We start from the raw sequence: 27,427 nt of genomic DNA, 5'->3' as shown, positions 1-27,427 counted from the left end.
ATCCACCATGTTGGCCCACTCTGTTTCTACCGACTGCTTTGTTTCCTAAGGATGGATTTCACATTCTTGATTCTTTACAAAATTGTAATTTTTGCTTGAAAACTGGACATCATAGATTATACCTTTTTTAGCATCTCTGGATTCTATTTTTTAAATGTTTTTTAATTTTTAACTACTTTCCTGGATTAATCTGCAGAATATTTCTTTCTTTTTTCTTCTGCAATGTGTGTCACTGATGTCTCTACACAGTTTCTACATTCTTATTTAAATTATTTAGCTTGCTATCTGTGGCTGCTTAGCATAGTGGTTATACAATAATTTGGGCAAATGTAGTACTCAAATATCTTGAGTGCATAAGACTTCCACTCTCTTGATTGATTTGTAGGTGATTTGGGAAGACATTCAAAATTGTGGCAGTTCTTTTTTTTTTTTTTTTTTTTTTTGAGATGGAGTCTCGCTCTGTCGCCCAGGCTAGAGTGCAGTGGCGTGATCTCGGCTCACTGCAAGCTCCGCCTCCTGGGTTCAGGTCATTCTCCTGCCTCAGCCTCCCGAGTAGCTGGGACTACAGGCGCCCGCCACCGCGCCTGGCTAATTTTTTGTATTTTTAGTAGAGATGGGGTTTCACCGTGGTCTCAATCTCCTGACCTTGTGATCTGCCAGTGGCAGTTCTTAAGTCTCTTTGGGCTTTATTTCTCACTGGGCTCTCTTGGGTCTCCTCTGAAGAGACACATACTTTTCCATAATCCATGTGATACAGTTTAGATATTTGTCCCCACCAAAATCTCATGTTGAAATGTAACTCCCAGTGTCAGAGGTGGGGCCTGGTAGGAGGTGACTGGATTACAGAAGTGGATTTCCCATGAGTGGTTTTGCATCATCTTCTTGGTGCTGTTGTCACAATAATGAGTGAATTCTCATGAGATCTAGTAGTTTAAAAGTGTGTGGCACCTCCCCCGACTCTTTTTCTGACTCTGTTTTCACCATGTGAAGTGCCTGCTCCCCCTTCACCTTCTACCACGATTGGAAGCTTCCTGAGGCCTCCCCAGAAGCAGATGCCAGCATTATGCTTCCCGAACAGCCTGCAGAATCATGAGCCAATTAAACCTCTTTTCTTTATAATTTATCCAGTCTCAGCAATGCAAGCATGGCTTAATACACCATGTATTTACAGAGAGCTTATCTTAGCTTTTCTATGACTCTCTCATTTCTAAGGTCTCCCTTGTAAATTTCTGGCTGTGTGTGTGTGTGTGTGTGTGGCTGTCCTTCTGTTGGTAAAACTGCATTTTTTGATGACCAAATAGAGTGGAGTCAGGAGCAGCCCCAGTCAAAAAGGTTACAGACCCCTGATGTTCTTACATGAAGTTCTAGCAGTTTTCAAGAATAAATGCTTCTCAATTTATCATTTGTATTTGGTCAATTTCCAGAGTCTTAAAAGGGCTGCTTTTCAAAATTTTCTTCTGTTTTATATTTGCGTTTTGCAGAGAGGATTCACTGACCTCTTTATACCAACATAACTAGAAGTAGTACCATTAAAGTTGATTAATAAAATTGAATAAATATTGCAGAGTGAATTTGAAATATAATAGGGCGCATAATTGTCTCTTCAATACTAAGGGTGAATGACCAAAAAAAACCTCTTAGGTAAGTTTAGCATGTTTAGAATTGTTCCACTTTCGATGGTAATGAAGGAATCAGCCTCTCAGCATCAGCAGGCTGCTGACCACTGGCAGATATCATGATGATAACATTAACCTGTCTTACAAGGACACTCTCCCCTGAGTCTCAATTTTCCCATCTGTAAAATGAGTGGGTCCTTTCAATTCTAAGAGGATCCATTTGTATACACAAAAGTCTTTTTAGGCAGATCACCAGTGTTAAGATAATTATTTACAGATCATTATGTCCTAGATTTAGAGTGTCAGTGATAGAGGGAGTTATATAATATGTGGGATCCCAAAAAGCAAAGCTATTTGGGTTGAAAGCAAGGGATGTGACCAAACCATATTCACTTCACTACTTCCACATATGTCATAGTAGCCCATGAATCGCCTTTAAGGAATCCCAGGGTACCAACAACAAACTCGATGTAATAATCTATGTGGAAAATATAACTTCCTCATTTCACAAGGGAGAAAAGTGAGGCTCAGGCAACTGACCCATTCACAGTTAAAGGACCTTATAGGTGAGTATTAATGTATGGATGGATTAATCTCTTCAACAGCATTGCTATTAAATACCACTGTGCTTATTCTCATAGGCAGAAACTGGCATACCTATCTCTGTAATGTTACGCCTTTTACCTTAGCTTACGCTAATCTGGGCCTCAAAATATTTTTTGAATTTATTAATTAAACAACATGAATCATACACAAAAACAAAAATACAGTTAATAAGAACCCATGCTATCATTCCCTACAATGTCTGACTTCTGCCCCATTTCATGTCAGCTTCATACAGGAGACTGTTTTAAGGTTCTGTGTCTTATACCTTTTCCTGTGTATATAGGGAATTATCTATTAATATTATTACCTTTTCTTGGAAAAAGAGAAGTAAAAAACATGCTGACTCTACATTTAAGATTGGACCATGGTAGATTTTTTTGATTCAAGATGTATCACACGTAAGAGATCATTTTATATGGGTTGGGTCCACAGGAACTGCCCAGATGCATGCTTTAATTTACTAAACTAGTTTCCTAAATAAGATTAAGTTATTAAGCTTGTTATGGTTTATCACCATTACTCTGGTTGAGCCTTACAGCAAACAGGTTATTGAGGCTAAGCTGTTGATTCTGCTATAAAAGCCTTGGGGTGGTTGTATTGATCAGCAGCAGTCTATTTTTGATGGACTGGGTGAAGAAGGCTAGAGAAGAGGGGACGTATTTCCAGGTGAAATGGTGATTTGGTAGATTTTTACCTCTTAATACTATCATTAACCCTGGGAATGAAGCTATTTTGCACATAGTAAATTGCATACCCAGAATAACAGACTTAGAAGAGGCAGATACTATCATAATTTTCTACTTTTTCTACATAAATTTTAAACAAAGACCAGTTTTCATTTAGTGTTTGGGCAATTTTGCTTCTCTGTTTCTTCTTGATTCTCACTATGCAACAGCTTGTTGCCTATATCCTGATGGAAAGACGTACTCTCTTCTTTACCCCTCCCTAATTTCCTATGTGGTTTCATGGAGGAACAGTTGAGCTCTAACCACTAAAACTAAGGTAAAATAGAATTAGGGTCAGCGGATTACTGCTCTGTTTTTTACAGAATGCTCAGGCAGAGAAATATGGATGGTTTAATGGCTTATGTTTGTTTATCCCTTCCTATTTATTTGAAGTCCTTTTGTATTCAGTATCATTCTGTTCCTTCCATAAGCTATGTAAGAGAGGCAGTATTTTTACTATCCTCATTTTACAGATGGGAGAAGGGTGGTTCAGCAAGGTAATGTTAATGACCTTATAATCACACAGTTAATAATTGAATAATTGCCAAGTCAGGCATTAAGATGAGTTCTTTTGTCTGTAGTTCTCATGCCTTTTATACAATATCAAACCATATAGAAAACAGAGGCAAAGCAACGAGGTAGTAAGTCATTATTCAACAAAAATTAGGAGAGGTTACACATGCCTCCAGCCTACTTGTATTAGAACCCTATGATTAAAATAATCAAAATGCTTATTTACCAAAAAAAAAAAAAAAAAAAAAAAAAAAAAAAACTAAACAAATGAGTGGGGCATGGTCTTAAAGGTAAGAATAAAGAATATGGACACAGCATATCTGGTGTCATTCCCCACAGCGGCTTACCCTGTAGTTGACATCCTCTAGGATAGTAGATGTGCCTACAGTGCATGCTGCTTGCCACAAGGTTTCCTTGATGCTACAGCCATAAAGGAACACATTCTTCTTTTGGGAGTGGCCATGGAAGTCACAGAAAACCTACAATAGCCCAACAAAGGAGAAAATAAAACCAGGTCAGGTCATTGGTTTCTTAAATCCACTTAAATAATATCTACTCATGTTCCATTGCTCAAATAAAGTTTAAAATGTCAACTTTCTCAGATGGATGCTGTTGAGTTAGCAGAACCAGCCATGTGGGGATCATTGGTGTCTTTGGCAAGAGTGGTATTGATTGTATTGATGGAGTTATCAGGGGAGAATGTAGACTGTAAGGGTCTTAGGAGTGAACAGAATATGAAGAAACACAAGTCATGTATAGCTCTTTTGATAAATTTACTTGTGACTGGGTAGGAGGCATGGCCAAACCTGGAAAAGAAAATAGGAACAAGGGCATTTTAAGATATCCATGAGCATTTTAAACAATTGGATGAGAACACATGGACATATAGAGGAGAAAAACATGTTGGGGCATTTCAGAAGGTGGAGAGTGGGAGGAGGGAGAGGATCAGGAAAAATAACTAACGGTTACTAGGCTTAATACCTGGGTGAGAAAATAGTCTGTACAACAAAGCTCCATGACACAAGTTTACCTATGCAACAAATCTGTACTCATACCCCTGAACTTGAAAGTTAAAAAAAATTAAAATATAAATCAAAAGGAAAGATCCATCTAAAAGGAATCGGTGAAATATACTAAAACAGAAGCTAATCAATCACTCTAATTTTTCTCTAGGTTCCAACGTGGTAAAGAATGACCATCAAAATACAAAGGGCTTATCAAACAAAGGATTACTTTTCATTCATACTAGAGATCAGCTAAGACTCTGCTTTGTACGTTTTCTTCATCCTAGGATCCAGGCTAAAAAAGCCCTAATTTGAAACATGCTATTCTTGTGGTAGAGAAGAAAAACGGTCAAAGGTAGAATCAGGTAATGGCCATTAAAGCTTCTACTGAAGTGCAGCAAATATCATATCTGCTTACAGTACACTGATCAAAGAAAATCACATAACCAATTTTATCAGTGGTATGGGAAAGTACATTCCTCTTACAGGGAGGTTCTGCAAATCATAAGACAAGTGCAGTGATGCAAAATCTTATTATAAGGAGAGATGCTAATAATGGAGAAAAATAATAAAATCTAAAAAATGACCACAACTTTTTTTTTATTCTTGTATGCATGACCGTTTGCAATAGACTATGTTCCATCTTCATCAATAGGTGAAGTACATTTTCTTCACCTCTTGAATATGTGCTTAGCCATTGATATGGTTTGGCTGTGTTCCCACCCAGATCTCACCTTGAATTATAATAATTTCCACATGTCAAGAGCAGGTCCAGGTGGAGGCAATTAAATCATGGGGGCAGGTCTTTCCCATGCTCTTCTCCTGATAGTGAATAAGTATCACGAGACCTGATAGTTTTATAAAGGGGAATTCCCCTGTATTCGCTGTCTTGCCTGCTGCCATGTAAGATGTGACCTTGCCCCTCATTTGCCCTCCACCACAAATATGAGGCCTCCCCAGCCATGTGGAACTGTGAGCCAATTAAACCTCTTTCCTTTATAAACTCCTAGTCTCACATATGTCTTTATTAGCAGCATAAGAACAGACTAATACAGCCATGTAGCACCTTTTGGTCAATAACAGTGAGCAAATATGATGCAAGCCGAGGCATAGTAAGGGGTTTGCTATCTTGCTGTTCCCAGGAACCTTGCATCAACAGTCATGTGAGTAAACCTACACTGGGCTGCTGGATGATGAGAATCTGCAAAGTCATCCCAATTGACCCAGCTGACATGTCAAGCCAACCACCAGGTATGTGAATGAATTTATCTTGGACCATCTAGTCCTAGCCAACTTGGCTCAGAGCAGAGGAATCATAATGCATAGCTTTTGTTTAAGCCACTAAGTTTTGCTGTGATTTGTTATACAACAAAAGCTAAGCATTAGAATAATCTCTTCTCCTAGTCTAAATATTTGTTTCCCCCCCTTCCACATACAAAATATACTTACCTATTCCCCAAGGAAGATACCCCTAAAGAGCCCATTCCATCACAGTATCAATCTCAGCCCAAATTCCGTTATAGTTTCTATATCCTGTGAATGCCTTCTCCTTATCTATGAACAAAAAGACAAGTCATCTGTTTTCTGTTCATCTACCTACAATGGTTGAATGAGGAAACAATATCCCCAGTAACACTTATGTTTCAAAGGTGATGAATAAGATGGGTATAGCAGTCACTGGTTCATAACAATTCTGTAATGCTCTCATCCAGGCATTGTGAAATGCCTGCATCCTTTGGGTAGGGCTAGTTGGTTGATTAGACCCTGGTTCTGCTCCCTGTCAGTAGCTGTAGAGTATTATTTTTTCTACAAATATTTACTCTTTCCTTGGGAGGTACTTATTTTTCCTGTATCTTTCTTGGCCATGCATGAAAAGGGCATTGGACAACATGACCCACTTGAAGGCAAAACTGCTAACTGCTCCAATTCCTGATGTAGAAGTTTGGGGTCCAAAGATAATTTTGGTCTCAAAAAATCACAGTCTCTTTGAATCAAAATATTAAAAGAATGGAAATGAAACACATGACAGTAAAAGAAAATATATTTTTTTCTTTTTTTAATTTCTCTAAAACAAAACTGACAGTCTAAAAATATAGTAGCAATACAGTGCATGTTTATAGCATATATAAAAGTAAATGTATCGGGCTGGGCGCGGTGGCTCAAGCCTGTAACCCAGCACTTTGGGAGGCCGAGACGGGCGGATCACGAGGTCAGGAGATCGAGACCATCCTGGCTAACATGGTGAAACCCTGTTTCTATTAAAAAAAAAAAAAATACAAACAATTAGCCGGGCGTGGTGGCGGGCACCTGTAGTCCCAGCTACTGGGGAGGCTGAGGCAGGAGAATGGCGTAAACCCGCGAGGCGGAGCTTGCAGTGAGCAGAGATCCGGCCACTGCACTCCAGCCTAGGCGAAAGAGCGAGACTCCGTCTCAAAAAAAAAAAAAAAAAAAAGTAAATGTGTCACAATCATATTATAAAATGTGAGAAAAATAAATGGTCATATACTGTTATAAAGTCCTTGTAGTAGCGATGAAGCAGTATGTTATCTCAAGGTAGACTCTAATTAATTAAAGATAGATACTGTAAACAATAGGGCAAATGCTAAATTACTTTTAGCATTTTAACCTTTTAAGGGGCATAAATGATAATTCAAATGTGGACATATATTGGGATCATAAAAATGCTTAATGAATAAAAGAGAAAGCAGAAAAGATAGGAACCTCTAAGAACACAAGAAAAAATAGAAAACAGCAAAATGGTAAATTTCAACCCAAACATATCAATAATCTTACTTATTGTAAATGGTCAAAACACACTAATTAAAAGGTAAAGAGTATCAGATTGGATAAATAAGAAAGATCAAATATATTCTGTCCACACGAAGTTCATTTTAAGACACAGACAGGTTGAAAGTAAAAGGATGTAAAATATACTATGCAAATACAAAACAAAAAAATGCTAGAGTAGCTATATTAATTGTCAGATAAAATAGACATCAGAACAAGAAGAATTATTTGGGATAAAAAGAGATACGATGGTTGATGTGTCCCTCCTGTCTTTGGTGGTTAAGTGTTACCACTTGGCCTCTGTACTCTGGGATTGTATAATCTCCATGAAATCAAAGACCCCCATCTCGCCGGGCACAGTGGCTCACTCCTGTAAATCCCAGCACTTTGGGAAGCCCAGCCAGGTGGATCACCTGAGGTGGATCATTTTGAGACCAGCCTGACCAACATGGTGAAAACCCATCTCTACTAAAAATACAAACAATTGGCCAGGCGTGGTGGCAGGTGCCTGTAATCCCAGCTACTCAGGAGGTTGAGGCAGGAGAATCACTTGAACCTGGGAGGTAGAGGTTGCAGTGAGCCGAGATCGTGCCATTGCACTCCAGCCTGGGTAAAAAGAGCAAAACTCTGTCTCAAAAAGAAAAAAAAAAAAAAAAAAAATCTAAATGGTAGCATGCCCTACAAACCTGGCTTTCAGAGGAGAACAACTACAGAGTTTGTCAAGGATGAAGACACTAATGTATTTCTCATTGCTTCATGGAGGGAGTGTCTTCTGAGTCCTCTCACAGACAGGATAAACTCAGTATACATTTCTATCTCCTAGAGACTTTCCATACTCTCCCCTATATTATGCCAGCAAAGCTCTGGAATCTTGAGCTTACTAAATGTAGACTATTGTTGAGCACAACATTCATTCAACCGAACAATTAAGCTGTTAGATCCATTTCTGGCTGCTCAAGCTAACAAATTAAATTTAGAATCTCTAGATTGTATACTCATGTCAATGAAGTCAGCCAAATCTAGTGAATGTCTGCCCTTATTAGAATATTCCTACACATGTTGCCCAGGTTTCTAATGACATATATTATCAAATCTTGTAATTCTTTTGTGTGCAAGCTATTTCTTTTTGGGTAACAGCATGTACTTATCTTCTAGGATCATGCCGATACTTGATTCTAGTTAGGAGATCAGGAGGCAACATGAGGTAGTTGTTGTGGGTCTTGAAAAAAATGGTCTCCCTCTCTAGAGGCATCTGTTCCAGGTGATGTTATTACAGAATTTTCCAGCAGGGGAAAGCTAGTCTCCTCAGTTGCTAGTGCTATTGATATGTGGAGGCCTGCATGATGCCCTATTCTACACTTTAGAGCAGTGGGTCTCTCTCTCTCTCTCTCTCTCTTTCTTTTTTTTTTTTTTCTTTTGAGACATAGTCTAACTCTTCCACCCAAGCTGAGAGTGCAGTGGTGCAATCATGGCCCACTGCAACCTTCGAAATCCTGGGCTCAAGTTATCCACCTGCCTTAGCCTCCCAAGTAGCTAGGACTACAGGCCAGCGACTGTAGTCCTAATTTTTAAATACCTGACTAATTTTTAAAATATTTTTGTAGACACAGGATCTTCCTATATTGCCCAGGATGGGTCTCAAATATTAATATACATCAGAATAACCTGGAGGTATTGTTAAAGCAGACTGCTGAGCCACACGCTGGCAAATCTGTGATTCAAGTATGTCTGGGTAGAGCCCTAAAATTTGCATTTCTATCAAGTTTCCAGGTGATGCTGATGCCCGGGTCCCAGGACCTTACTTTGAAAGCCTCTAGTTGAAAGGAACAAATAAAATAATTGTTTGAGGTTTAATCCTCTACGATCATTAATTTTCCACCAACTTTTAACTCTTACATCTCAGTTTCTCTCTGTGAATAAACACTCACCATTCTTATGAAAAGTGTGCAAACAAATTAAAACTCTATCTTAGCAACAGATTTCTCAATAAAGCCAGAAGCTATGCCTCCTTGGTGACAGGCACTCCTTAAATGCTAAATTCAACTGGAGAAAATAGCTTTTCTTCCTCCCTGATCCTTATAGACTCTGAAAGAGGAAGTAAATGACAAATTATAGAGCTATTCACCTGCAGGAATAAACACAGTTAAGCCCTGTGAGTTCTAGTAGCCACAGAAGATTCAGAGTGAAGGAGAAAGAGACATTGTTCTGCCTGTTGCTCAAATGATATCCCTAAAAATAAATGCCTGTTAATTCTAAGAAACATGTGTTTCTCCAAATTGCAGGGTGCAATTACAAGGCAATTATCAAGTTATTTAAGTTGAGGAAGCTTTTTCTTTTCTACCGTAAGATTTCATACTTAAACTTCTTTTCAGCAAAATTCTTTAACAGGTAAGCAGAAACAGTTTCCAATACAATATTTATGGATTAATAAATAGCTCTATTTATTTTTTTTAAGACAGAGTCTCACTCAGACTGGAGTGCAATGACCCAATCTCAGCTCACTGCAACCTCCGCCTCCCAGGTTCAAGCGATTCTCGTGGCTCAGCCTCCTGAGTAGCCGGGACTACAGGCTCCTGCCACCATGCTCAGCTAATTTTTTTGTATTTTAAGTAGAGACAGGGTTTTGCGATGTTGCTCAGGCTGGTCTCAAACTCCTGAGCTCAGTCAGTCTTCCCACCTCAGCCTCCCAAAGTGCTAGGATTACAAGCGTGAGCCACCGCTCCCAGCCTCAATAGCCCTATCTTGTTATTGATCAATTGATTCAACAAATGTTTACTGGGTACCTGCTATGTAACAGGAGAAGTTAAAATTTTAATATAACACAGCACTGTTCTCCATAACAATAATAATAGCAACAATAGTTAATTTATTGAAGACTCTAAATAGCATGCTAAAAACTTAATCTAGATTATCCCATGATGAAGTAGGTGCTATTATTATGCCCATTTTGCAGCCGAGAACACTGAATTCCAGATAAAATAAGTAATTTGCCCAAGTTTGTATTGTTATTATGTGAATAAATATTGGAGCCCCAGTTTGCCCTAACCCAGAGGCAACGTTTTAAAACACTTTTCATTTCTATATTACCTCGTCTAGAAGCTGATTTGCTTATATTATACCACAAGCCAATAGGTCATTGTATTACCATGAGAGAAGAGCTGAAGTAGAGATAAGCAGTGTTCTCTGGGAACCCAATAAGAACAGCTGCACACTTCTAGCGGGCAAAATTCACATTGCACTCCAAGGGAGCAGCACCTTGGAAATGTGCTATGTGATGCTTCTGGGATTCTCAAGGGAGGTTATACATAAGACGAACCTTACTGAATGAGAACTATCCAAGCAAATGACAAAAGAGCGAGAAGGATCCATGGATCTGAGGTATTACAATAATTAGGAATAAGAGGGGAGAGTGAAAGGAGAATAAGTTAGGTATTTATAGCAGTGGGCTGTGGTCAGATCATTAATGCACTTGTACAACATTCTAGGATGTTGAGACATTTTCTTGAAAGTGGTGAAGGAGGCTTTAAACTATTTAAGCAAGATGATCAGATCATTAGAACAGAAGTGTTAAGATGGGAGGGACTGAGACAAGGCAAGTGAGATGAGAAGGGCCTAGCTTAAGGCACCAGACATAAGTATATAAAGAAAAGAAGTTTTGTGAGAGTAAAGAAGTCAAATCTACAGGAGTTGGAGACTAAATGGATTTAGACGCTAAGAGCAGAAGAGGTTAGGAATAACTCCAGATTTCCAGATTAAGTAAATAGGCAATGATTGTGCTTTTCCCCAAAGGCAAGCAACATAGGAAGAAATGCAGAATTGAAGACTTAGTATAGTTTCATCTAGTTTCCTTTGAGCTGGAGTGTTTAGTTTTGAACTTTTGGCCTTTGGCTAAACCAATTCCCCTCTCTGTGTCTCAGTTTCTTCATCAAGAAAGTATATGGCATGGATTGGATTATGCATCTCCCTAGGACTTTTCCAGTGCATTCTTGTCTGAACTAAATTACAAGGTTAATTTAGTTAATGCAAACATGAGTTCCATGATTTCTTGCTCAGCAAAGAAGTTGATGAGGACCAGATTGCCATGCTCCTCACATGCATTCCTCATCTCTTTCTTCCTTGATCCCTTTCTGGTTCCTCTACAAGTTAATAGGTCCCCCTTGTTCAAGAGGTTACCCTCTCCCCTCAAACACCTCTGCCTTAGCCATTCCCCTTTTCCCCAGGGCTCACCTATTCCTGGTTATGTTTACTGCTCTGCTTTGCCAATGTAAGCTGCTGTGTTTTCCATTCCTGACATCTGGGTCTCATTCCTACTTCCCAGTATCAAGACATTTGCATTATTTATACCATTGCCACAGGAAAATGAAGGCAAGGCTGAAGCCTAGAGGAGATATATTCTGGAGAATATGATGGAAACCCAAAACAGCAATGTGTCCAATTAAACCAGCCGAGGCTCACTAAAGCCCTGGAGGTTCCAGCTTGTGCACAATATTGTGCAGATGGCATTCAGCCCAAGTTCCTAAATGGAGTTAACATCTCTATGAGGGAAATGATACTGGTGACATGTTCAGCTACCTTCCAAGAGGCCAATTTGCAAGACCACATTTCCCAGTCTTATTATTGATAGCCATACTCTCTTCTTAGTAAGGGCTTCATCTGTGTCATCAGCAACATCCAGTCCTAGCTGAGGTTAACCACAGTAGTCACGTGCAGAATTTATTCCCACAACCACCTGAAGGGGGATTTTATGCTCTGTTTCCTTTCCCAAAGTGAAAGACTCAGACTTTCACTTAAATTGGGCCATTGTGGGCCAAAGTTTCTATATGGCCTTAGAAAAGCAGTCTTTACTTATAGGTCAGTCTTGGTCCCCTCCAAAGATCACTTAGGGGAGAAAAATTTCCCATTAAACTCAACAGAATGTATCAATAACCAACTGCTCATGAGACTGCCCAGAGTGGGACCCTTTACACTGGGGGAGGTTTTTGGCCATCTCATCTCAGTATCATGTATTATAATGTTCTTCTTTCCAAAATATTTCAGTTACATTGAAAGAGCTCCTGTAAATCAACCCAAAAACATACAACCTAATATGTGGCTTTGTTTTGCATCTAATGCCCTTCTGATAAGTCATGATTTTAATGTCTATTATTTATTTGAATGCCAGATACGTGCCAGTCACCATGCTGAGATTTTACACTCCTCTATAATCAGTATAAGAAGTCCTAAAAGGAGGATGTTATCCAAATATAGAGATGAGGTTCAATTTCTTCTAAAGTTAAAGGAGGTTAAGTAACTTGCCTGTGGCTACCCATTAAAAAGTGAAGTGTGATATCTTAAACTCTAATCAGCATGGTTCTAAAAGTTTTCCAAACAAAACATTTTAAAGCATTTGATGGATCAGTGATGAAGAACAATATAACAAAACTCTCAATTAGTGTATTTGAAAGTGAGTGGTCTTGCTCTTGCGTTTTTCCACTCTCTATCTCTGGCCAGCCCTCCCTCCGTGAGCGGTAAGCCTATTGCCCTGAGAAGGCACTTATGTAGTGAGTTCCTGGCAGATTGCTCCGGAGTTAAATCTGTTCCCTTTCCCCAGTTTCAGACATTGAAGGGAGAGAAGCAACACTCTGGATGTCACCTTTCTATACAATCCCTGCAACCTATCAGCCTGAGAGGCCTTTGCCATCTGTCTCTCTCAGTTGCAGGTATTGAAGTTCTTGAGGCAAAAGCCTTAATCTATTTGGTGTACCAAGCTCAATCAGAGCAGATGGTTATTGGGACCTCTGTCTTCACCATAATGCGGGATTCAGACTAGTCTTTTTGACCTATAACAGGGGTTCTATGTTGTCTGGGTAAACCCTTGGAGTAGTCTGGGGACTGAATACTGACCTAGCACCACGCCTACTCAGTCCTGGTTTGCCTTGGTTTTTGCCTCTATTTCTGATTCGCTTTCCTAACTGAGAACTGTTGATTGCCTTGACCCCAAAGGATGGACCATGCTTTGCTCTGGGCAACCCTCACTGTCTGGGATGAGAACTTTAAGTCCTATGTCCAATGCCCTTGGCCATGATCACTGCTACCTTGCTGTGTTTACCAGATTAGTTTTCCTTAGACATGCACAAGTCTCTTCCGTGTCTTCATTGGAAGCCTCTGTTTTCACTTCTGGCCTTCACAGAGAGCAGCCTAATGGCAAAACTAGTCCTTCTGGCCCTGTCTCCATGTGTTTCTTGCTTTCCCCCATTTCCGTCAGCTCTGGGCAGAGGTACCTTCACAAAGGCTGATGAGGAACATGATCCAAGCGGTTACCCTCCTATTTTCCCCTCCCCTCCATCTCCTCACTTCATTCCATCCCACAACAAATAAAACATAAGAAATTTGTTTAGACTTCTTTGAAAATCCTGACTTGTCCTTCCTCTAAGAATATCCCAGATTTTTGGCCAGGCACAGTGACTCACACCTGTAACCCCAGCACTTTGGGAGGCCAAGGCAGGCAGATCATGAGGTCAAGAGATAGAGACCATCCTGGCCAACATGGTGAAACTCCGTTTCTACTAAAAATACAAAAATTAGCTGGGTCCACGTGGTGGTGTGCGCCTGTAGTCCCAGCTACTCAGGAAGCTGAGGCAGGAGAATTGCTTGAACCTGGGAGGCAGAGGTTGCAGTGAACTGAGATCGCGCCACTGCACTCCAGCCAAGTGACAGAGCAAGACTCCATCTCAAAAAAAAAAAAAAAAAAAAAAAAAAAAAAAAAAAAAAAAAAAGAATATCCCAGATTTTCAGCTCTTGTGTTACACAGAAACTGCATTGAAGACACTGTTGAGAGCAAGAGAAAAAATGCCGTTTGCTTTTCACTAAAATTTATCAAGAAACTGAAGCAATTAAATGTAAATTATTTGTATCAGTAAAAATATACACAAAACTTGGTTTCTGGTATGGTAAAGAAGACTTATTTAATCTTTATTATGATAGCATGGGAACAATTCCAAATAAAAGAATATGGAATGAAACTGAAATATTTTTAATTCAGGACCTTTATGGGTATTCTGTCCCTCTTCCTGACTATGGAACAGGAGTGTTTGTTCTTTTCCTACCATATCCTCAAATGCAAAAAAAACAAAAACAAAAAAAAAGGGAAATTCTAGATGTGGTACCTTAACACGAGTCATGAAAATAAGCAAAAATAACACTTGTTCTTCTGCTACTGCTAAGGAATGAAGTGGAAATAAACCATGTGTATAAAATATCTTGAGGCCCTTGGCGACAAGGGTTATAGAAATTAATATGCCATCCTTATTTTCCTCCCCTTTCGTGCTTCTTTTAAAAGAAGCTGATTAACCCAAAACATATGCCAGAGGGACAAAATAAAACAAGAAAAATCATTTAAGTAGCTAAAAATTCTATTCTAATGGGCCCCAGAGAAAGACAAAAGCAAAATATGCCCACCCTGTCCTCTGGCAGAATGAAGCCCAGTTTGTGTGAGTTATAAACAGAAATCAATGTGCTCTTCAAAGAGCACTGAAATCCCTTTACCAAAATGCACTCACATAGTGAGAGCCAAGAGGATAGGAATCGATCCCACTCCTAATTCCAAAGCCCCAATTACTTGAACAGCACAGGGGCCAGGCCAGCTGCAATATGGCAGCTCAATAGATGCTGTCCCACCTGCCTCCCCAGAAGCTTGCTGTAGTAGCCTAAGAGCTTTCTTCCACTTCCAAGGATGTTCCCGACTGTCCTCATGTGTCCCCTTGGCCATGAGCCTCTTGGCTTTTAGGGGGAGCTCCACAAAGGGGAATTGGTTCAATGCCTTCTGCTAGCTGATTGTAGAGCTTCTCTGCATCTTTGGGCTTCTTTGCTTATATGCCTTCTCTCTGGCTGGCTTTTCCTGACCTCTAAACAGAACTTCCTCTACAACCTTTCTGCTCTGTCCTGGGAAAACTGTTTTCCTTGACTCACATGTCTGTATGCTAGTCAGCTTCATTTAGGGGAGCCCCCTTTGTCTCCTCATTGCATTTTAAATCTCTGTGACTTTGCTTTATTTTTAGTTTTCTGTGTTTAGGTAAATGTGTACCTAGAGTGAAAAACACAGATCCTGAATATACAGTTCAATGAGTTTTTGTGTAACCGGCTCTGATCCTGATATTGAACATCTCCACTAACCTATAAAGTTCCCTCCCGGCCCCTATTATTCAATGCTCTTCCTCAGAGGCAACCACTGTTCAATTTATGTCCTCATAAATTACTTTTACTGATCTTATACTTTACATAAATAGACGCTTAGAGTATAGAGTATGTAGTCTTTAGTGTCTAGCTTCTTTCACTCGATATAATGTTTATGAGATCCACCCATGTTATTGACTATATCATAGTTCATTTTTTTTGGTTTGGTTCTGATTTTGGTTACTGAATGATATTCCAATGTATAAATATACAAAACTTTGCTGTGTCTGCATCTAACATCTGGACTCTCTAACAAAAAAAAAGAGACAGAAAACCTGGGTTAAAGAAAATGGGGTCAGGTAGCGTGATGCCTCCAGCTTTGTTCTTTTGACTTAGGATTGTCTTGGCAATGCGGGGTCTTTTTTCATTCCATATGAAGTTTAAAGTACTTTATTCTAATTCTGTGAAGAAAGTCATTGGTAGCTTGATGGGAATGGCATTGAATCTATAAATTACCTTGGGCAGTATGGCCATTTTTACGATATTGATTCTTCCTATCCATGAGCATGGAATGTTCTTCCATTTGTTTGTGTCCTCTTTTATTTCACTGAGCAGTGGTTTGTACTTCTCCTTGAAGAGGTCCTTAACATCCCTTGAAAGTTGGATTCCTAGGTATTTTATTCTCTTTGAAGCAATTGTGAATGGAAGTTCATTCATGATTTGGCTCTCTGTTTGTTACTGGTGTATAAGAATGCTTGTGATTTTTGCACGTTGATTTTGTATCCTGAGACTTTGCTGAAGTTGTTTATCAGCTTAAGGAGATTTTGGGCTGAGATGATGGGGTTTTCTAAATATACAATCATATCATCTGCAAACAGGGACAATTTGACTTCTTCTTTTCCTAACTGAATACCCTTTATTTCTTTCTCTTGCCTGATTGCGCTAGCCAGAACTTCCAACACCATGTTGACTAGGAGTGGTGAGAGAGGGCATCCCTGTCTTGTGCCAGTTTTCCAAGGGAATGCTTCCAGTTTTTGCCCATTCAGTATGATATTAGCTGTGGGTTTGTCATAAATAGTTCTTATTATTTTGAGGTACGTTCCATCAATACCGAATTTATCGAGAGTTTTTAGCATGAAGGGCTGTTGAATTTTGTCAAAGGCCTTTTCTGCATCTATTGAGATAATCATGTGGTTTTTGTCTTTGGTTCTGTTTATATGCTGGATTGCGGTTATTGATTTTCATATGTTGAACCAGCCTTGCATCCAAGGGATGAAACCCACTTGATCATGGTGGATAAGCTTTTTGATGTGCTGCTGGATTCAGTTTGCCAGTATTTTATTGAGGATTTTTGCATCGATGTTCATCAGGGATATTGGTCTAAAATTCTCTTTTTTTGTTGTGTCTCTGCCAGGCTTTGGTATCAGGATGATGTTGGCCTCATAAAATGAGTTAGGGAGGATTCCCTCTTTTTCTATTGATTAGAATAGTTTCAGAAGGAATGGTACCAGCTCCTCCTTGTACCTCTGGTAGAATTCAGCTGTTAATCCGTCTGATCCTGGACTTTTTTTGGTTGGTAGGCTATTAATTGTTGCCTCAATTTCAGAGCCTGCTATTGGTCTATTCAGGGATTCAATTTCTTCCTGGTTTAGTCTTGGGAGAGTGTAAGTGTCCAGGAAATTATGCATTTCTTCTAGGTTTTCTAGTTTATTTGCATAGAGGTGTTTATCATATTCTCTGATGGTAGTTTGTATTTCTGTGGGGTCGGTGGTGATATCCCCTTTATCATTTTTTATTGTGTCTATTTGATTCTTCTCTCTTTTCTTCTTTATTAGTCTTGCTAGCAGTCTATCAATTTTGTTGATCTTTTCAAAACACCAGCTCCTGGATTCATTGATTTTTTGGAGGGCTTTTTGTGTCTCTATCTCCTTCAATTCTGCTCTGATCTTAGTTATTTCTTGCCTTCTGCTAGCTTTTGAATGTGTTTGCTCTTGCTTCTCTAGTTCTTTTAATTGTGATGTTACGGTGTCAATTTTAGATCTTTCCTGCTTTCTCGTGTGGGCATTTAGTGCTATAAATTTCCCTCTACACACTGCTTTAAATGTGTCCCAGAGATTCTGGTGTGTTGTATCTTTGTTCTCATTGGTTCCAAAGAACATCTTCATTTCTGCCTTCATCTTGTTATGTACCCAGTAGTCATTCAGGAGCAGGTTGTTCAGTTTCCATGTAGTTGAGTGTTTTTGATTGACTTTCTTAGTCCTGAGTTCTAGTTTGATTGCACTGTGGTCTGAGAGACAGTTTGTTATAATTTCTGTTCTTTTACATTTGCTGAGGAGTGCTTTACTTCCAACTATGTGGTCAATTTTTGAATAAGTGTGATGTGGTGCTGAGAAGAATGTATATTCTGTTGATTTGGGGTGGAGAGCTCTGTAGATGTCTATTAGGTCCACTTGGTGCAGAGCTGAGTTCAATTCCTCGATATCCTTGTAAACTTTCTGTCTCGTTGATCTGTCTAATGTTGACAGTGGGGTGTTAAAGTCTCCCATTATTATTGTATGGGAGTCTAAGTCTCCTTGTAAAGTCTCTAAGGACTTGCTTTATGAATCTGGGTGCTCCTGTATTGGGCGCATAATAACCAAACAGCATGGTACTGGTACCCAAACAGAGATATAGACCAATGGAACAGAACAGAGCCCTCAGAAATAATACCACACATCTACAGCCATCTGATCTTTGACAAACCTGAGAAAAACAAGAAATGGGGAAAGGATTCCCTATTTAATAAATGGTGCTGGGAAAATTGGCTAGCCATAAGTAGAAAGCTGAAACTGGATCCTTTCCTTACTCCTTATACGAAAATTAATTCAAGATGGATTAGAGACGTAAATGTTAGACCTAAAACCATAAAAACCCTAGAAGAAAACCTAGGTAATACCATTCAGGACATAGGCATGGGCAAGGACTTCATGTCTAAAACACCAAAAGCAACGGCAACAAAAGCCAAAATTCACAAATGCGATCTAATGAAACTAAAGAGCTTCTGCACAGCAAAAGAAACTACCATCAGAGTGAACAGGCAACCTACTAAGGGCTAATATCCAGAACCTACAACGAACACAAACAAATTTACGTGAAAAAAAACAAACAACCCCATCAAAAAGTGGGCAAAGGATATGAACAGACATTTCTCAAAAGAAGACATGCATACAGCTAACAGGCAAATGAAAAAATTCTCGTCATCACTGGCCATCAGAGAAATGCAAATCAAAACCACAATGAGATACCTTCTCACACCAGTTAGAATGGCAATCATCAAAAAGTCAGGAAACAACAGGTGCTGGAGAGGATGTGGAGAAATAGGAACAGTTTTACACTGTTGGTGGGATTGTAAACTGGTTCAATCATTGTGGAAAACAGTATGGCGATTCCTTAAGGATCTAGAACTAGAAATACCATATGACCCAGCCATCCCATTACTGGGTATATACCCAATGGATTATAAATCATGCAGCTATAAGGACACATGCACACGTATGTTTATTGCAGCACTATTCACAATAGCAAAGACTTGGAATCAACCCAAATGTCCATCAGTGACAGACTGGATTAAGAAAATGTGTGGCCGGGCGCGGTGGCTCAAGCCTGTAATCCCAGCACTTTGGGAGGCCGAGACGGGCAGATCACGAGGTCAGGAGATCGAGACCATCCTGGCTAACACGGTGAAACTCCGTCTCTACTAAAAACATAAAAAAACTAGCCAGGCGAGGTGGCAGGCGCCTGTAGTCCCAGCTACTCAGGAGGCTGAGGCAGGAGAATGGCGTGAACCCGGGAGGCGGAGCTCGCGGTGAGCCGAGATCCTGCCATTGCACTCCAGCCTGGAGGACAGAGCAAGACTCTGTCTCAAAAAAAAAAAAAAAAAAAAAAAAGTGGCACATGTACACCATGGAATACTATGCAACCATAAAAAAGGATGAGTTCGTGTCGTTTGTAGGGACATGGATGCAGCTGGAAACCATCATTCTCAGCAAACTATCGCAAGAACAGAAAACCAAACACCGCATGTTCTCACTCATAGGTGGGAATTGAACAATGAGATCAATCACTTGGACTCTGGATGGGGAACATCACACACCGGGGCCTATTATGGGGAGGGAGGAGCGGAGAGGGATGGCACTGGGAGTTATACCTGATGTAAATGATGAGTTGATGGGTGCTGATGAGTTGATGGGTGCAGCACACCAACATGGGACAAGTATACATATGTAACAAACCTGCACGTTGTGCACATGTACCCTAGAACTTAAAGTATAATAATAAAAAAAAAAGAAAATGGGAATGGAGTCACAAGAAGGTCTGTGTGATATCAAATGAATCTCTGCAACCCATCAAATGAGAAGCTTCCTTTCCTTTGCCCTGTGTAGTAGCCCCAAGCACAGAAAACTCCCGTACTTTCAATTTCACAAGGCAGAGACCCCAAGAGATCATAGGCCTACAGATTCTTTGAGGAAAGAATATTTCTCAGCCTTACTAGAATAAAATCCAAGGGAAACTCTTCTTTATGGAAGTCCAGCTCAAATGGTACTTCCAATCTCTGGCTTTTCTATAACTCTGAGAGAAAATGACTCAACCTTTCATCTAGGTTCCTATAACAGCTCACATGGGCCTTTGTTACAGTACTTACTATTTTCTACCACTCCAGTTTCCCTGTAGACCTGACTCTACTTTCTACCAAAGTAAAATGTGGGTTCCTCAAAGAAAAAGACAATCTTAAATAAAAAATTTTATTTGTATCCCTGACACCTAGCACCATAATTATACATGTATGATGTAAGTGAATGAAGAAATGAATGACTGCCTAGATTGGGTGGATGAGTAGGTGGATGGATAAGTGCTTGGATGGATAGATGGATGGATGGATGATGGATGACTAGGTGAGTGGGTGGACAGATACATGGATGAGTGGAGGAATTACACAATATGTGAATATTGCCATATTCACTATAAACTGAATGACTTGTCTGGTACTTAGCAATGCTCAGCACTCTCAGGGTACTGATTTTTCTCATAGTACCACATTCTTTTTGGTCCTGGGAGTTCATATTAATCCACTCACCAATAGGCAAATGGCTGAATAGTATCTAGAACAGGTGGAACTTCCTAGCCACCATAAAGTGGCTTCCCAGTGCTTCAGAAAACATTTTCATAAGAGCCAAAAGTTGGGCAGAGTCACAGTTAATCTCATCGCAGTGGAAATCTTACCAGCACAGGACAGGCCTGAGTGCTGAGTGAGTGGCAGTGCTTCTGCTGCCAGCAAGAAACTCATTAAATGTAGCCTCCTAGGTAACTAAAAGGTGATGTTGAGCCCATTAGAGAGCTTTGTAACACTGTGAACAGCATTTAGTGCTCAGCTGTTTCTCACCCACCTCTCAGATGGTCCCAGCAGGAAGCACGTCTGTGGCTGTCATGTTTATAGCTAATTAATGTTTATTTATATTTTTAAACAAGCCTTTCACCTGTCATGCTTTAAAATAAATGTTCTGCTCTTCAATTAGAGGTTGTCAGAGCAGAGAGGAATTCTGTTTTGTTGTGGATTGAATGTGTGTGTGTTTAAATGTGTATTATACAAGGAGTTCTTCCTTTTAAGTCTCACTCTCTGTCTCTCCTCTTAGAAGCTAAAGCTTTCTACTCAGAGAAACATACTTTTTTCAAATTTTGACCTGCTATGCAGGCCATGTGCTTGCTTCCAGAGGGTAGACTGCAGAGATTATGGTGCCTTCTAAGATTAGAGGAGGGAGAAGGTCAGAATGAAAATACTGTACATTTTCAGCAGTGAAGACACAGTATTCTTGTCTTTAACTTTGTAATTTCTTTATTTTATTATTATTATACTTTAAGTTCTAGGGTACATTGCACAACATGCAGGTTTGTTACATATGTATACTTGTCCCATGTTGGTGTGCTGCACCCATCAACTCGTCAGCACCCATCAACTCATCATTTACATCAGGTATAACTCCCAATGCCATCCTTCCCCCCACCCCCCTCCACATAAAAGGCCCCGGTGTGTGATGTTCCCCTTCCAGAGTCCAAGTGATCTCATTGTTCAGTTCCCACCTATGAGTGAGAACATGCGGTGTTTGGTTTTCTGTTCTTGCGATAGTTTGCTGAGAATGATGGTTTCCAGCTGCATCCATGTCCCTAAAAACGACACGAACTCATCCTTTTTTATGGCTCCATAGTATTCCATGGTGTATATGTGCCACATTTTCTTAATCCAGTCTGTCACTGATGGACATTTGGGTTGATTCCAAGTCTTTGCTATTGTGAATAGTGCCGCAATAAACATATGTGTGCATGTGTCCTTATAGCAGCATGATTTATAATCCTTTGGGTATGTACCCAGTAATGGGATGGCTGGGTCATATGGTATTTCTAGTTCTAGATCCTTAAGGAATCGCCATACTGTTTTCCACAATGATTGAACCAGTTTACAATCCCACCAACAGTGTAAAACTGTTCCTATTTCTCCACATCCTCTCCAGCACCTGTTGTTTCCTGACTTTTTAATAATTGCCATTCTAACTGGTGTTAGATGGTATCTCATTGTCGTTTTGATTTGCATTTCTCTGATGGCCAGTGATGATGAGAATTTTTTCATGTGCCTGTTGGCTGTATGCATGTCTTCTTTTAAGAAATGTCGGCTGGGCGTGGTGGCTCACGCCTACAATCCTGGCACTTTGGGAGCCGAGGCGGGTGGATCGCGAGGTCAGGAGATGGAGACCATCCTGGCTAACATGGTGAAACCCCGTCTCTACTAAAAATAAAAATAAAAAAATTAGCCAGGCGTGGTGGCAGGCGCCTGCAGTCCCAGCTACTCGGGAGGCTGAGGCAGGAGAATGGTGCGAACTCGGGAGGTGGAGCTTGCAGTGAGCGGAGATTATGCCACTGCACTACAGCCTGGGCTACAGAGTGAGACTCTGTCTCACAAAAAAAAAAAAAAAAAAAAAAAAAAAAAAAGAAATGTCTATTCATATCCTTTGCCCACTTTTTGATGGGGTTGTTTTTTTTTTCTCGTAAATTAGTTTGTGTTCTTTGTAGGTTCTGGATATTAGCCCTTTGTCAGATGAATAGATTGCAAAAATTTTCTCCCATTCTGTAGGTTGCCTGTTCACTCTGATGGTAGTTTCTTTTGCTGTGCAGAAGCTCTTTAGTTTCATTAGATCCCATTTGTCAATTATGGCTTTTGTTGCCATTGCTTTTGGTGTTTTAGACATGGAGTCCTTGCACATGCCTATGTCCTGAATGGTATTACCTAGGTTTTCTTCTAGGGTTTTTATGGTATTAGGTCTAACATTTAAGTCTCTAATCCATCTTGAATTAATTTTCGTATAAAGAGTAAGGAAAAGATCCAGTTTCAGCTTTCTACTTATGACTAGCCAATTTTCCCAGCACCATTTATTAAATAGGGAATCCTTTCCCCATTTCTTGTTTTTCTCAGGTTTGCCAAAGATCAGATGGCTGTAGATGTGTGGTATTATTTCTGAGGGCTCTGTTCTGTTCCATTGGTCTATATCTCTGTTTTGGTACCAGTACCATGCTGTTTTGGTTACTGTAGCTTTGTAGTCCAGTTTGAAGTCAGGTAGCATGATGCCTCCAGTTTTGCTCTTTTCACTTAGGATTGTCTTGGCAATGCGGGCTCTTTTTTGGTTCCATATGAACTTTAAAGCAGTTTTTTCCAATTCTGTGAAGAAAGTCATTGGTGGCTTAATGGGGATGGCATTGAATCTATAGATTACCTTGGGCAGTATGGCCATTTTCACAATATTGATTCTTCCTATCCATGAGCATGGAATGTTCTTCCATTTGTTTGTGTCCTCTTTTATTTCACTGAGCAGTGGTTTGTAGTTCTCCTTGAAGAGGTCCTTAACATCCCTTGAAAGTTGGATTCCTAGGTATTTTATTCTCTTTGAAGCAATTGTGAATGGAAGTTCATTCATGATTTGGCTCTCTGTTTGTTACTGGTGTATAAGAATGCTTGTGATTTTTGCACGTTGATTTTGTATCCTGAGACTTTGCTGAAGTTGTTTATCAGCTTAAGGAGATTTTGGGCTGAGATGATGGGGTTTTCTAAATATACAATCATGTCATCTGCAAACAGGGACAATTTGACTTCTTCTTTTCCTAACTGAATACCCTTTATTTCTTTCTCTTGCCTGATTGCGCTAGCCAGAACTTCCAACACCATGTTGACTAGGAGTGGTGAGAGAGGGCATCCCTGTCTTGTGCCAGTTTTCCAAGGGAATGCTTCCAGTTTTTGCCCATTCAGTATGATATTAGCTGTGGGTTTGTCATAAATAGCTCTTATTATTTTGAGGTACGTTCCATCAATACCGAATTTATCGAGAGTTTTCAGCATGAAGGGCTGTTGAATTTTGTCAAAGGCCTTTTCTGCATCTATTGAGATAATCATGTGGTTTTTGTCTTTGGTTCTGTTTATATGCTGGATTGCGGTTATTGATTTTCATATGTTGAACCAGCCTTGCATCCAAGGGATGAAACCCACTTGATCATGGTGGATAAGCTTTTTGATGTGCTGCTGGATTCGGTTTGCCAGTATTTTATTGAGGATTTTTGCGTCGATGTTCATCAGGGATATTGGTCTAAAATTCTCTTTTTTTGTTGTGTCTCTGCCAGGCTTTGGTATCAGGATGATGTTGGCCTCATAAAATGAGTTAGGGAGGATTCCCTCTTTTTCTATTGATTAGAATAGTTTCAGAAGGAATGGTACCAGCTCCTCCTTGTACCTCTGGTAGAATTCAGCTGTTAATCCGTCTGATCCTGGACTTTTTTTGGTTGGTAGGCTATTAATTGTTGCCTCAATTTCAGAGCCTGCTATTGGTCTATTCAGGGATTCAATTTCTTCCTGGTTTAGTCTTGGGAGAGTGTAAGTGTCCAGGAAATTATGCATTTCTTCTAGGTTTTCTAGTTTATTTGCATAGAGGTGTTTATCATATTCTCTGATGGTAGTTTGTATTTCTGTGGGGTCGGTGGTGATATCCCCTTTATCATTTTTTATTGTGTCTATTTGATTCTTCTCTCTTTTCTTCTTTATTAGTCTTGCTAGCAGTCTATCAATTTTGTTGATCTTTTCAAAACACCAGCTCCTGGATTCATTGATTTTTTGGAGGGCTTTTTGTGTCTCTATCTCCTTCAATTCTGCTCTGATCTTAGTTATTTCTTGCCTTCTGCTAGCTTTTGAATGTGTTTGCTCTTGCTTCTCTAGTTCTTTTAATTGTGATGTTACGGTGTCAATTTTAGATCTTTCCTGCTTTCTCGTGTGGGCATTTAGTGCTATAAATTTCCCTCTACACACTGCTTTAAATGTGTCCCAGAGATTCTGGTGTGTTGTATCTTTGTTCTCATTGGTTCCAAAGAACATCTTCATTTCTGCCTTCATCTTGTTATGTACCCAGTAGTCATTCAGGAGCAGGTTGTTCAGTTTCCATGTAGTTGAGTGTTTTTGATTGACTTTCTTAGTCCTGAGTTCTAGTTTGATTGCACTGTGGTCTGAGAGACAGTTTGTTATAATTTCTGTTCTTTTACATTTGCTGAGGAGTGCTTTACTTCCAACTATGTGGTCAATTTTTGAATAAGTGTGATGTGGTGCTGAGAAGAATGTATATTCTGTTGATTTGGGGTGGAGAGCTCTGTAGATGTCTATTAGGTCCACTTGGTGCAGAGTTGAGTTCAATTCCTTGATATCCTTGTTAACTTTCTGTCTCGTTGATCTGTCTAATGTTGACAGTGGAGTGTTGAAGTCTCCCATTATTATTGTATGGGAGTCTAAGTCTCCTTGTAAAGTCTCTAAGGACTTGCTTTATGAATCTGGGTGCTCCTCTGTTGGGCGCATATATATTTAGGATAGTTAGCTCTTCCTGTTGAATTGATTCCTTTACCATTATGTAATGGCCTTCTTTGTCTCTTTTGATCTTTGATGGTTTAAAGTCCGTTTTATCAGAGACTAGGATTGCAACCCCTCCTTTTTTTTTTTTTTTTTTTTTTTTTTGTTCTCCATTTGCTTGGTAGATCCTCCTCCATCCCTTTATTTTGAGCCTATATGTATCTCTGCATGTGAGATGGGTCTCCTGAATACAGCAAACTGATGGGTCTTGACTCTTTATCCAATTTGCCAGTCTGTGTCTTTTAATTGGACGATTTAGTCCATTTACATTTAAGGTTAATATTGTTACATGTGAACTTGGTCCTGTCATTGTGATATTAGCTGGTTATTTTGCTTGTTAGTTGATGCAGTTTCTTCCTAGCATCTATGGTCTTTACATTTTGGCATGTTTTTGCAATGGCTGGTACCTGTTGTTCCTTTCCATGTTTAGTGCTTCCTTCAGGATCTCTTGTAGGGCAAGTCTGGTGGTGACAAAATCTCTAAGCATCTGCTTGTCTGTAAAGGATTTTATTTCTCCTTCACTTATGAAACTTAGTTTGGCTGGATATGAAATTCTGGGTTGAAAATTCTTTTCTTTAAGAATGTTGAATATTGGCCCCCACTCTCTTCTGGCTTGGAGAGTTTCTGCCGAGAGATCTGCTGTTAGTCTGATGGGCTTCCCTTTGTGGGTAACCCGACCTTTCTCTCCAGCTGCCCTTAACATTTTTTCCTTCATTTCAACTTTGGTTAATCTGACAATTATGTGTCTTAGAGTTGTTCTTCTCGAGGAGTATCTTTGTGGCATTATTTGTATTTCCTGAATTTGAATGTTGGCCTGTCTTACTAGGTTGGGGAAGTTCTCCTGGATGATATCCTGAAGCGTGTTTTCCAACTTGGTTCCATTTTCCCCCTCACTTTCAGGTACACCAGTCAGACGTAGATTTGGTCTTTTCACATAATTCCATAATTCTTGGAGGCTTTGTTCATTTATTTTTCCTTTTTTTCTCTAGACCTCTCTTCTCTCTTCATTTCATTCATTTGATCTTCAATCATTGATACCCTTTCTTCCAGTTGATCGAGTCGGTTACTGAAGCTTGTGAATTTGTCACATATTTCTCATGTCATCGTTTTTATCTCTGTCAGTTCGTTTATGGACTTCTCTGCATTGATTATTCTAGTTATCCATTCTTCCACTCTTTTTTCAAGATTTTTAGTTTCTTTGCGCTGGGTATGTGGTTCCTCCTTTAGCTTTGAGAAGTTTGATCGACTGAAGCCTTCTTCTCTCAACTCGTGAAAGTCATTTCCATCCAGCTTTGATCCGCTGCTGGTGATGAGCTGCGTTCCTTTGGAGGGGGAGATGCACTCTGATTTTTTGAATTTTTAAATTTTCAGCTTTTCTGCCCTGCTTTTTCCCCATCTTTGTGGTTTTATCTGCCTTTGGTCTTTGATGCTGGTGACATACTGATGGGGTTTTGGTGTGGGTGTCCTTTCTGTTTGTTAGTTTTCCTTCTAACAGTCAGGACCCTCAGCTGTAGCTCTGTTGGAGATTGCTTGAAGTCCACTCCAGACCCTGTTTGCCTAGGTATCAGCAGCGGAGGCTGCAGAAGATAGAATGTTGCTGTACAGCGAGTGCTGCTGTCTGATTCTTGCTCTGGAAGCTTCGTCTCAGGGGTGTAGCCCGCCATGTGAGGTGTGAGGTGTTGGTCTGCACCTAGTGGGGGATGTCCCTCAGTTAGGCTACTCAGGGGTCAGGGACCCACTTGAGCAGGCAGACTGTCCGTTCTCAGATTTCAGCCTCCATGCTGGGAGATCCACTGCTCTCTTCAAAGCTGTCAGACAGGGCCATTAACATCTGCAGAGGTTTCTGCTGCTTTTTTTTTTTTTTTTTTTTTTTTTTTTTTTGCTATGCACTGTTCCAAGAGGTGGAGTCTACAGAGACAGGCAGGCCTCCTCGAGCTGTGGTGGGCTCCACCCAGGTCGAGCTTCATGGAGGCTTTGTTTACCTACTTAAGTCTCAGCAATGGCAGGCACCCCTCCCCCAGCCTCACTGCTGCCTTGCAGTTAGATCTCAGACTGCTGTGCTAG

At 40.0% G+C, this 27,427-nt stretch overlaps 1 protein-coding gene across 1 annotated transcript in view; it reads right to left on the bottom strand.

The window, feature by feature from the left end:
* The window catches only part of LOC115897583 (cytosolic carboxypeptidase 4-like), a 174,436-nt gene that overhangs the window by 6,398 nt on the left and 140,611 nt on the right, over positions 1–27,427 (bottom strand). Inside the window, exon 4 of the mRNA XM_030930839.1 lies at positions 3,808–3,939. Within this exon, the coding sequence (XP_030786699.1) occupies positions 3,808–3,939 (132 nt within the window). The remainder of the gene's footprint in view (positions 1–3,807; positions 3,940–27,427) is intronic.

Source organism: Rhinopithecus roxellana, chromosome 5 (assembly GCF_007565055.1).
Source record: "Rhinopithecus roxellana isolate Shanxi Qingling chromosome 5, ASM756505v1, whole genome shotgun sequence".
Classification (NCBI taxonomy): Eukaryota; Metazoa; Chordata; class Mammalia; order Primates; family Cercopithecidae; genus Rhinopithecus; species Rhinopithecus roxellana.
Note: the sequence above shows the minus strand (reverse complement) of the source record. Positions and strands in the feature narration are given on the sequence as shown.